At 31.9% G+C, this 13,764-nt stretch overlaps 1 protein-coding gene across 1 annotated transcript in view; it reads right to left on the reverse strand.

The window, feature by feature from the left end:
• The window catches only part of LOC131853109 (otoferlin-like), a 73,452-nt gene that overhangs the window by 29,407 nt on the left and 30,281 nt on the right, over nt 1-13,764 (reverse strand). Inside the window, exons 3-5 of the mRNA XM_059203925.1 lie at nt 13,016-13,285; nt 12,168-12,354; nt 10,644-10,706 (exon numbers count right to left, since the gene is read on the reverse strand). Coding sequence (XP_059059908.1) covers nt 10,644-10,706; nt 12,168-12,354; nt 13,016-13,285 — 520 coding nt within the window. The remainder of the gene's footprint in view (nt 1-10,643; nt 10,707-12,167; nt 12,355-13,015; nt 13,286-13,764) is intronic.

Below are 13,764 nucleotides of genomic sequence, written 5' to 3' on the forward strand. Positions count from 1 at the left end.
TCTATAAATACTTTATCAAAATATTCAGCAAAATCGGTTCGTAATGTTCCAATAGGTATAATGCAATATCAGAAATAATTTTCTTATAATAAATAAGCTGTAGTATATACAATACATGTATACACACAGGTGCGCCTGTGTAATATACATTATCTATGTAATAATAACTCATCAGTGAATCGTAAAGGCAGACTTTGAATCTGCACCCTCACTTCGTGGCGAGTGTTTACAGCAATTAAACAACCGCTTCAAAAATTATAATTATTGCATGATACACGCTAACCATGAACAAAGGAAAGTGGTAAGTACACAATCAATATTTAACTAATTATAACCTACCATTATTTCCGTTTTAACTATTAGATTAAAATTACAAATCAAGTTATATCTATGATTCGTATTATAACTTAATAACTTTTTTCTCTATATATTAATTACATCGATATTTAATCATGTTAAATTATGTTTAACTAATAAGTACGCAATAAAGACAATCAATCGCAATATAATCGCAATTTTGGATTAAACTTGGAAACAGTCCTAGAAACTCAAACAAAAAGTCTGGCTGTTGATATTTAGTACTTTATGTTTGGGATACTGTCGATGGTAGCATATATTCGTAACTTTTAATTATCCGGATTAAGAGGATTGTTCTGTCTATTTTTCAGTTTGGAATCATTTGACCACAAAAATGTTGTTTCTCAACAGAATTACGTGGGATTAATGGTGCCCGCGAATACATACATATGTCTACATTTGCAGATCTATATTGCTTGTTGATGATCAAAACCAACAATAAATTGTTTATTGTTGGTTTTGATCACCAACAAGCAATGTATTCGTATCTTAATAACATCATGTATAATTTGGTTAATCATTACTTGTCGTATATATATATGGTTGTGTTATAACCCTTTAAGATCTAGTTTTAGAAAATAGTAGAATGTGTGTGTAAAATTTTATCTTTATATGTACAGCTCTTTTTTTTCGTTCTCATTAATATAATCATTTAATTGACGGCCTCGGTGGTGTAGCGGTTTAGGATACCGCCTTACTTCCGATGGTCACGGGTTCGATTCCTCGCACAATACAAACATTTATATTCATCAGTACGCTATATGAGTATATATTTACAAAACAAAAATATCTATGTATTTGTATCAGTTGTCTAGTAGCCATAACACAAACTCTACTTAGCTTGAGAGTAGATGCCGTTGTGTGAATTGTTATAGGAAAAAAAATATTATTTGTATTAACACAGCCTAGTACCGTGAATATTTTTCGAATACATTATATATTATATATATAGAAGATGATGTCTGATCCCACAAAGCAAACAAGAACTATGCAATTTATTACAGTTAAGTCACCATTTCTACTGAGAAGAATAACTTGAAAGGAACTTTTCAAAACGTATGCATATGTGATTGTTTTGTAACTTCGATAAACAGTTGCGACGACGTGGGAATAAAAATCCGTTTTTCTTGTCCATTGATGTGGAATTTGTATTAAGGTTTTATTTTGTTTACTATGTTGAATCTTTTGTCTTTGAATGTATTATTTGTCAATATTTCTGTTTGTTGACAAAATTGTTGCAGCTTTTAATCTTTATTATAAATACCATTACATACATATTATATAATGCTATATTGGAAGTTAACAAATAATTGTTTCTAAAATCTTCCTAAATTCTCGTTTTTGTCCAATTGTTTTATTTTTGTTTAAAAATCAAGCGATTTTGAACAGTTCCTATTATTACGGCAGTTTAGTGAACATTTTTGTACGTTGTTATTTTGCTAGTTTAAATCTATCTGATTCAATTTCTAGATGAATACAGTTGTTGATATTTTATTCACTTCATACTTCAAGTTTAAAATTACTTTAAAAAGTTCGTAAATAAGGCTTGATAATGGACTTACATTTTCATGCATACTCAATGATGCCAATAAGAAAAACTAGTAATGATATTACGAGTATTTCGTGTGTTTAGTGAAGAATATTGTATGTACCAGTACGTGCCTCATATTGATACTGTCCACATATGGATAATATTACAAGCATCCCAAAGTATTACTAAATTGAATATTTACCTTTAGCTATTTACCTCACTATATTTTTTATTGCACACTCGTAAACTATGACACTGTATATATAAATGATATTTTACCGACATGCGCTCGGCAATAAGAATTCCTAAAAGGTTTTCGGAATTTAAATAAAGGTTTTTTTAATATAACTGTCACCACTCCGATTACATACTATATATATGTAGTATAAAATAATGTAATAAATAAGATATATTGATTATTAATTTATTACATTGAGGGAAACTGTAGAAAGTGTCTGCGTAGTCTTAACATATGTCGCCTAGCAACTTTTATTCTTCAAGCTGTTTTTTTTAACTATTCTAAAGTTGTTGGCCGCAGCTGGCCTTTACAGCTTTACCTGAAGATAAGGGGCGGGTGTGGATGGCACTCCAAACCCGCGGAAGGACTTATGGAATGCTTGAAGGCTAACTCCCACCTGATGGTTTGGACTTTAGTCTGAGGGCACCGCTAGGGGTTTGCACCTCAGGCCGTCGTAATTTTGATCCCCGTTTGAATTGGACGAGGGATCAATCGAAGGGGTAAATTGGCTGTAGGATGCAAAGTAAATAGCAGAATTACAGGATAAGGGTCAGAATATCTTAGATAACGTGATATTTGTAATACTATTCATATACGTTTGTATATAGGCAATGTTTGTCACTTACTGAAACTGGTCCCTAATTTGTTTGCAGTGACATAAAAAAGTTATTTAATTATTGAATCGTTTAGTACAAACGTATGGGAACTACAATTGCCTAATGTTCATTTCCCCTGCAATAAATGATACGAATGGAGATTTATTTATGAGGTATTCATATACTACAATATAATTATTGCCGTAACTTCGAGTGTCTATCTAAATTAGAAGTAATCTATAATTTGTTTCAGCTTTCTTTAATTTATTTAGGTATATGTTGACCAATATTTCACCTACACATACGAAGGGATAAACAGACAGTTTTCATCTCATCACGTTTTCATAAATTTATAATTATTATATTAAATTTAATATTATCGCAAACAAAAATCATATATTTACAATATGTACATATTGTAAATATATGATATTTGTTTGCGATAATATTATGTACAATGGAATGCAAATATGCTTTCCAATTTTCATATTAACTAGTTAACATTAATTAGTATGAATTTAATACAGTTCTACGAATTGTGGGAATGTGTATTTAGTACGAAAAGCTAATTTGCGGGTCAAACCTTGAACAAAACAATTCAATTCTGCGATACAGCAACAATATTGTTTCCGCCGGAACTACATACACGAACATTTTGGATAGCTCCCCCATTGTGCACATTTCATAGTCACTAATTAAAATTGCTCGATCCACCATGTTGTGTACAAAGTGGATCGGAGCGGAATTAACATCACGTATATGGTTGTTGATATCCGTTAAATCAGTTGAATGCAGTCGAGAATTTAATTAATACCTGTCCGAGTTATTTACTCGTCAAACATGTACCGAGTGCCGTGATTGTTTCCAGTAGTATTCATCATGTACCTACTATTGTAAACCGCAACAGTGCATACGTGAAATAAGTAAAATTAATTTACAACATACGTTAATTTCGAATAGTAGGTACACATAAATCTGTTTGATTGAATTTTATTTAAACTGTATCTGTAAATGAATTTATGCAAATATAACATTTGATATATAATATATATTTGTACACAAATTATGATTAGAAACAAACTAACAACTCTAAAGTAAAGATTTTGAGCTTAGTTGAGTTTGCATGCAATATAAATAATATTTGCATGGAATTACTTGTGTATTCATATTCAAATATTGGAGTAGCTTGGAGTGATATTAAAAAGATTATAACTCCTTTAAACATTCTTTCACCTACGTTATAAGCTGATAACATTGACTGTTTTTATTGAAATAAAATCCTACAATTACTGCACTGGGACGGTTTGTTAGTAGATTATATCATAAGTTCATATAATATGCCATTAACGTTAAACACACATTAATCACACAAAACAAACAGAGTATAGGAATGTGAATAGAAACGAAACAATAACGTAAAGATACACATTATGTCAAGAAATTGAAGTAATAACGGACTGAATTTGTCAACAGATATTTAGCTACTAAGAGTAGAGCCCTAAGACCTAAGGTACATAAATATATTATAAATACAAATGTCTATTGTGCCCAGTCCGTGCCATGGGAGAGGCCTATGTCCAGCAGTAGACTGCAGTGGGCTGATGATGATGATGGTGAAAAGTGTAACAGTCTGTCTGTTTATTACCTTTTTATGACAAACCGCTGAACGGATCAATCTTAATAAAATTAAACGCGAAGATTTTGTTAGAATAGAAAATCATTTATTCAAATAAACTTACATTGAAGCACTTTTGAATAGTCATAACATTTTTTTTTTTTTTTAATCTACCGCTCATTCGGAATGCTGTCTCATCACAAGAAGAACAAGCAAGAAACTTGTGTGTTGCTCTTTTAAATAATTTATTCTTACTTACAATTTAAGTTTAAGTGTGTGAATACAAACCACCGATTAGCACTAATTCAATTAAATACTCAAAAAGAAAAAAATATTGAACACATAACCAACTGGTTAAACAATTAATAAGAGGAAATCAGTCATAGTGATTAGAGCAGACCAGTCCCTACAAGCAGCACCCGTTCACGAGTATGACGGATGAGCCAGCCATCACTGCGCTCGACCATATTTTAGGGAGCCCAATGACCCGGCCCACCACGCCGCCACAAGTCTGGACATTTTAGTGAGCATGACTACTCAAAACACCAGACCACGTCATAGCTACTCACAATTGCCATCTGATGTTTATAGTATTCACATTTCACATAAGAATGCATGCGGCAATTAATACAAAACCCGCTACGCTTTCATATTTCTAAAATAATTGAATCAAGAAAGCAATGAGATAAACAAATTATAACGTTGTATGCTAATAAACTAATTATTTACTTGATATATTGTCTTCTATAAATTCGTCTATCCTGTAATAGGCTTTCTTACATAAAAATTGTTTAATATAAGATTTGAATTGCCTCTCTGTCAGATTTAGTGCAGATTCTGGCAGTTTATTATAAAATCTTACGCAATTACCATAGAATGAATTACTGACTTTGTGCAGGCGGCATTTAGGTAAAATTAGCTTATTTTTATTGCGTAAGTTTCTATTTGTACAGTCTTTAAGTTTTCTAAAACTGTCTAAATTCTTCCGCGTATACATGATATTCTCATAAATGTATTGTGAAGTAACGGTGAGGATATTTGAGTCTTTAAAACACTGACGTAATGACTCTCTTGAACCCATACCATAAATAGAACGTATGGCTCTCTTTTGTAAAATAAATATAGTATTTATATCGGCTGCTTTACCCCACAGTAGTATACCATATGACATAATGCTATGGAAATAACTAAAGTATACAAGTTTAGCCGTCGCCACGTCTGTTAATTGCCTAATTCTTCTAATTGCATATGCAGCTGAACTGAGTCTATTGGCCAATTTTGAAATATGGGGCCCCCATTGTAATTTCGAGTCCACTGTTATACCTAAAAAAACTGTATCATTAACAAAGTTTACTATTTCGTCATTAAGCAATAACTGTGTATTTATTGGTCTTACATTAGGAAGTGTAAATTTTATACACTTTGTTTTGCTGGAATTTAATAATAGGTTATTACATGTAAACCAATTTAATATAGCAGACATAGCACAATTTACATCGTCTAATTGATTAGTTTGACGTCCAATTTTAAACACTAACGAAGTATCATCCGCAAACAGCACTATATCTGCAATTTTCTCTACCATAAAGGGAAGGTCATTTATGTAAATTAAAAAGAGAAAGGGGCCTAAGATTGACCCTTGTGGAACGCCCATCCCAATATTAGCTCCCTTAGATTTTATACCGTCAATATCTACAGTTTGGACCCTATCCTCTAAATAAGTTCTCATTAATTTTAGATCATTATCTTTTATACCATAATGTTCGAGCTTGTACAAAAGTGTTTTATGATCCACGCAATCAAATGCCTTTGATAGGTCACAAAAAACTCCGAGTGCATCCTGTGACTTCTCCCATGATTGGAAAATATGTGTTATTAGCGCTACACCTGCGTCAGTGGTAGACTTGCCGGCGGTGAAACCATATTGTTGACTGTGAAGCAGTCGGTTATCCCTGAAGTGTTGTAACATTTGATTTAAGATTTAATAGTTATTTATCGCAAAAGAATTTGCATTTTCAAGATTATTAGGGTTAATATATAGATTAAAGAACTTGACCTTTTTTTACTGACATTAGTATCTATACTGCAACCTACTTCATTATACCTACATATGAATACAAATATTTGTCCATTGCAAAGAAACTTATCAGTTAAGGAATCAGCGGATTGTAACAAAAAGAAACTGAACTCTGAATCCATTTGAGAACCACTGCACTTATTTGAGAAATCATTTTTCTTTTAGAAAGGATCATTATTTCAAATACACATTATGTCAATATTATAAAAAAATCATAAAGTTATGAGCCTGAGGATAAAGCCGGGTAGTGCCACTAGTATAAATAGGTATGATCCGCTAAAGAACTTTAATAGGAGTGGCTTTCTTACATTATAAGAAGACGTACGTCGTTTGTAATTGGGACGTTTACTTGTTTTATACTGTGTCAGTTTTACCTGCATAGCATACTCCCTAGAAACCAACACAGTTAATTAATGTGTTAGCTGACCTAATTTCGTAGTCATCCTTTCCTCATGACAAAAAGTCCTCAATTTAAGTTTCACAATTTTTTAATTAATCCTAACAAATACGAGTACTAACAGCTCTGTATAGTTACTTGAAAAAGATAGAAGCAGAAAAGGTGGTAAGTATAGCATTCGCGGTATTAAAAAACAGTTTCAAAGAAACGTAATATTTTTTTCAGGCTTCCACTTTGTTTTTGGTTCTTAAGGAAAGTGGTTTCATTTTATATACATTCTATCTGATATTCGGCTTACTATTAATACTATATATACATTCATTATAATGTTATAAAATAATACACTTCTGAATGCAGTTTAAAACTGTAAGAGTAAAGTTTATATAAGAAGATTGTAACTCAACATAGAGTAGACAGTCGTATCGTTATTACAATCTTTTCCAAACAACTTTTGGGCTTGAGGATAAAAGATTACCTGGTGCTCTACTTAGAGGAAAACAAGTAAACCAATTAATTTCGGAACGTAGTACAAACAATCTACTATAAATTTTATAAATGTTCATTTTTTAAATGTTTGAATGTTTATTACTCAATCGAGCTAATGGACTGCATAATTTTTGTACCTTGTTACAATTACAATTGTATCTTCATAAACTAATAATTATAATGATAAAAAAAGGTGTAAATTGAATTATATATGAAATGTTATAGCTGTATGCTATAACATGTTTTTCTGTCAGAAACGTTCATTATTTCAGAGTGACCTGAGTTCTTTACATATTATAAAAAAAATCACAAAGTTATGAGACGTATATTTACGATCCCCTATAGAACTTTAATATGTGTGGCCTTCTTACATTATTAGAAGACGTACATTGTTTGTAATCATCATTACATAGTATAAAATAAAGTCGCTGTCACTGTTTGTCCCTATGTATGCTTAAATCTTTAATACGCAACGAATTTTGAAGCGGTTTTTTTAATAGATAGAGTAATTCAAGAGGAAAATTTATAAATATAATACATGTAGGAGTAGCTAGTAAAATTATAAAGGTGAAAATTGCGATAAACACTAAATGTTATAGCATAAGTAATGCATTAGTTAAAACTGCATTCGGATATAATAAAAAAATGTATGGCTTACCCAATGGGTAAGCCATACATTTTTTTATTACTTTCAAAATTTAGGGACTTTTGTACAATCTAAATCTATATACCAGTACCATTATACCCTAAAACTAATTACTCCATGAGCTCACCTTAGCCGCACTATATGACTGTAAGCGTACATAAACGCAGAGACTCGCAGTCATAAAATATAATAGTATATATTTTGTCTAAGGTAATCGAGAATATTTATTTTACTATTTAATAATATCACACGACTTATTTACAATTTTAGGACATGTAAAATGATATTAGAGTGCCTCATTTATAATGCGACATCATTTGAAATGACTGAACACGAAACTCAGCTAAAGGAAAACTCGAAATCAAACAATCTCCTAAAATATCCTTGAAATACTGTTTAATCCATGAATACAAAATGATGAGACAGAGTCACGTTTTATTTACTATATTATTATGCTGTAATTACTAAGATCGTGATCATAATCTCCCTATCCTACAAAGCCTAAGTGCGTAGGTTCATACAGGACAGGACACGAATAATTTACGTGTGCCAAGTTAAATTAGCCCGTACGCAGTACTTACTAGTGTTACAAATTGGGCAATGAATAAATAATTGGCTCATGCGTTCTGTGTGAGCCAAGCTCTATCAAACATTCACATTGTGGTTCAAATGACAATGTGTTGGCCAATTTATTGCTTGTAAAAGTAACTTGGTGAAATGATTTAAACTTGCTAGATTTTTAAATTTTAGTCTCGCACTAAGTTTTAAGCGAGAAAGGATGGATTGATGGATAGATCGAAATTTGTTACTCTTTCACGTAAAAACTACTGAATGGATTAAACTTTTCAATAATACAGTTGCAATAAGTTTTGAATCATTAGAATAATATATAGGTTATAAATTTCACGCGAGTGAAACTGCGGGCACAGCTTGTAGCATATAAACGCACAGCCGAATGTAGGGAATAAAATTATAATAAAATTAGTATTTGTTGTGATATTATATCTATGTCGCTATGAAGATTTAATTTTTAGAACTTGAAACTGAAACTAATCGATCTGATGTAGATTAATATATTTATTTTTTATTTCTAAGTTAGATTAATTAATATTTTTGGTAATATTAAAAATATTAACTGTACTTTCAACGTGGACGTACTTTATCATTATAATACCAGTAAGATTAAGACAATAATTAAATATATTTGGTATTATTATCGCAAGCCCTCACTAATATTTAACATTTTATTGTCCATTCCATCAAACTGGTATAAATACATACAACGTTTATGAAGAACAAAACTATAAATGAAAAAAAAAATAATATTAATTAATTTCGCCTAAAACAAAATACTATATGCATATTATGCATGTGCGCCATTACGCTCGCTTTTGCTTAGAAACGTTTTGTATAGCAGTATTTATTATATAATAATTGACAACGGTGCTAGTAACAGTAAAAGAACATTATTTTTTATATAACTCGATTGGCAAACAATCTGACTAATAGCAAATGGCAACCGTTGCTTATAAACATGAACATCATCTACGGTATCACGCCCGAGCGATGCCCGTGTTAAGCGTTCTGTCACCATACTCTGTAATTTCGTTGCTTCATCTCACCCGTCAGCCCGAAATACAGCTGTCTAAAAAACGTCTTTGTACATATTTAGACTCTGATCAATTGGTAAATAAGCTGACGGCCCATCTGATGTTAAGTAGTAACCATCACCTTATACGTTCTACGGATATCACATTATCATATGACACCCGTGATACCACTCTTGTGTTGTTATTCCAGAAGAATGTATCAAGCCTATTTCCCTGAAATTTCACTGATTTAACTGACCCTACAACCCAAACAGTTTGCTGCGGTAAGTAGGTGACACTGACTTTACACGGTTCGAAACCCGACATGGGTAAAAAAACTTTTTCAAAACAAAATAGCATAATGGCGCTCAGCATCTCGCTATGCATCTTGAAACTATTTGACTTGCGATATAATTAAGTTGAAAACCTTCGGCTGTTATAATTAGTAAGATCTTTTATTAATATTTATAGTTCGCTCTCAAGTAGGTATTTTCAATTGCTTATAACTCATTAATAAATTTTGATATATTTATTTATAATGACTGATGGCTCTATTAAATTATAATATAAGTAAATGAAATTAACAAATTTTGTCTTTATATAAATTAGTTCTCTGATCATCATCTAACTCAATTATCAGACCAGTTCACCAAACCAACTGACATACGTATAAAAAATTGTATTAAGTTAGAAGAGCAACAAATGCTTTAAAATAGATTACTTGAGTAAACTAGAGAGAGCACAGACTATAAAACAGCCATAAGTGTAAAAGCTTGTAAAAATTCGAACGTTATTTATCCATTTCGCTTATTGAGACATTTCGACACGTAGGAGTATATTTTTAACTACCTGTCAGAAGCGACTTCGTCTGCTCTTTCTGAGATAAAAGGTTGCCTATGTCCGTCCTCGTAATACAATCTATCTTCACGTTAAATGTCATTAAGATCCGTTCAGCTATTCTGTCGTGAAAAGGTAAGAAAATAAATGTAATGAAAAAAGAGGTAAACTTTTAAGTAATAATATTATTCAGTTATAAGTAATGAAAGATTAATACTTTTCATTAAGTTAACAGAGTAATAATTATTAAATATAATTATTTTAGACAACTTACCGATAAGGTTATAATTTTATCTAACAGCATGACTGGCGGCATGTGGAAATCGAAGACGAAATACTGCGAACAAGAGAAATAAAATTTGATCAGTATCTATAATACTTTGATACAATACAGTACTTGCCTAATACTCATATATCATGAAAATTTATTGCAAAAATGCCATTCGTTGTAACAGTAATTTATAGTGTTGTTCACCAAAGCAGAAGTCTTTCAAATTGATATATAATAATGAAACTCTGTTTCGAATTGACAAAGACATAGAAAAAAGGGTTATATTTTTCTATGATATCACGAAATATGCACAAAATATTGGTATAAATGTCAAATTAGTGGATAGTAGTATTACAATGTCACTTGAAGTTGATCAAACGTGGTAAATGAATAATATCCTTTTTATATCAAAGTAACATTCAGAAAAAGTAATATGATACAAAATAATCGAAGAATTGATGATAAATCTGTTTTGTTATAATCAATAATTATAATTACGGTTATTTGGTTTCTTATTTGACTCTATATTCGGGAAAGTGGAAAGTTAAATTTTGGTGTACATAAATCAAGGATGAAAATTCCATACATCTAATTACGTTCCTTGTAAGCACTTTAATCCATTTACTAAAAGATCAGGATTGAGAGGTGAGAGCCACAAGTACATATACTCGCACATACATAAATGTCGACTTAAAAAAAGTAATATCCAGCGAATCTCTACTTTATTCCGACTGGTACTGAAAACTGAAGAAAAAAGTTGAAAAACGTTTGCCACGTAAGGTAATCGACAAATTGTCCCACCCTATCCCACCTACGAACACCGGCATAAATATATTTCTTTCTATTTGTCACGGCACCTTGGAACTCGGTAAATGATATTACCCAGCTTAAAGATACTGTAGATTTTATTACAAGGTAAATGAGATGTTGAATGATGAAAGATAAGAACCCTTTATCCCGTTTATTGGACCTTCAGGAATTATTTCACTGTTTGCAATTCTATTAGTGTTTGTTGAACTGAATAAATAAAACGGGGCATAATACCTACAACAGAAGGATTATGTTTTATTTGTATAACAATAGTTGGAATCTATGTTACTCGTGTTTTGAATAATAATCTATGAGAGCTGAAGGACCACTTTAAGCGCAGCAAAGGTTTAATACTCGTATATTATTTTATAACTATTACAGATTTTTACATATAACGAGCCTAACTATATCGTTATAACTTAAAAGCACCAACAAATGTATTTTAAAAAATTGTCTGAAAACTATATATATCGCGAGTGGCTTCACTGTATTTTTACCCCGATTACTTAAAGCTCCTATACTCGTAGCTTGAATACTGAGGCCTTGAATGAACAACAACGTAAAATTTACTTGTTACAATCGATCAACAATAACATATTGATTAATTTGTATAACATACATATTTAATGTCTATTCTAATAAACCCTAATACATATCGATAATTATGAGTCGACTACTCATTGTTGAACACAAGTAATAAAATTAACTAGTACCCACCTCGTTGTAATATGGACAATTGGTGCTCTCTTTCACGCTGGTGTATTTCCGCTGATCAGCGATCTGGATGCACACAACTGGGTCCATGTTAAGTCCAGCCAGTTGACGTGCCTCAATTATAGTGATGCATACTTGAAAGTCAGCAGCTTTAAGCGGAGAACTGCCAGATACAGTGAAGTTATTACGTCTAAAACAAAATACCTATTATTTAATACAAGCCACCAGAGTAACAACTATTAATAAAAAATAATAGCGACCAGTATCTCGTACTGGTCGGGGAAGAGATTACTTATAGGGCATGAAAGTATCTAGTCCTCCATTATAAATAAATAATAATAAATAACCCTGGACAATTAACATAGCGCCATCCGGTCCCACAGTAAGCAGAGCTTGTGTTATGGGTACTAGATAACTGATATAAATACATGGGTATTTTTTTTTTATAAATACATAAATACAAAAAACACCCAGATCGATACAAACATCATACACCGAGCGAGGACTCGAACCCGCGACCATCGGAAGTAGAGCGGACACTCAAACTGCCGAGGCTGTCATTATAGCAACGCATGAGTGCGACAAGCATCACAAGATGACGTATGTACGTGGTATTGTTCATGTGTTACCATCTCCTTCCAATCTAATTTCTTTACCATTCCAACGCATATCGAATTTACGTGCTAAAGTTCGAACCTCTAGTGGTACCATTAGACTGAAGTATCTGTTAGGCGAGAGTCAACCTTCAGCCATTCCTTAAGTTCTTAAATATCATTAGGTTGTCGTCGGCTTAATTAAACATTAATGCACTTCATTAATCTCAAAAATAAATTACAACAATATATACTTACATTCTTTTCTTGTTAACCATTTCCGTTGTATCGACCAACACCTCTTCAGATGATGCCGAAGTTTGACTTATAGGACGGTCAGGTTCGGAAGACGGTCCAGGCATACATTCCAGTAGATTTTGCTCTTCATCACCGATGCTATAGCGACGATGTGCGCGTCCAAATCTCATTAGACTTTTCACATTCTTAAACGCGGAAGTTTTCTTGCGCTCGGGACGTTCATCTGCTGTTGGCATTACTCTCTGCGCCCCGCCTATAGTGAAACTACGTCTGTTGACAAAATGCAAAAAAATCATTAATGACACGAATTATTAACAACTAGCAACCGACCCTTGCTTAGCGCGGAATAAGATATTTTCCTGCTGTAGGCTCTATGCCTATAATTAAAGTTACACCTACTTAATTTACAATACAATGAAAACTGCATTCAATTTTATAGAGTAAGTTTTTTCATTTCATTCATGCGTGTACAGAAATAACAGACTGACTGATGAACAAAAACTCAAAACCTGTTCAATCTTTCTTTTCACAAGAGGGCGCTTTTGTGAAAATAAAAATAAATTGGATAGAACCATTTGCATTTATAATATTAAATCGCTTTTGGAAGAATCTTAAATTGTTTGAATACGGATTGACGCAATTATAAAAATAAATGTTAATATTTTCAAGACTAAATTAAATAAATTAAACTCAAATGTACATTTCGAATTACAGTCGTTATTTATAGCTGAGGGATTTCCTTAATGTTT

The sequence above is a fragment of the Achroia grisella genome, unplaced genomic scaffold (genome assembly GCF_030625045.1).
Source record: "Achroia grisella isolate CSIRO2021 unplaced genomic scaffold, CSIRO_AGI_Agris_v1 utg874, whole genome shotgun sequence".
Classification (NCBI taxonomy): Eukaryota; Metazoa; Arthropoda; class Insecta; order Lepidoptera; family Pyralidae; genus Achroia; species Achroia grisella.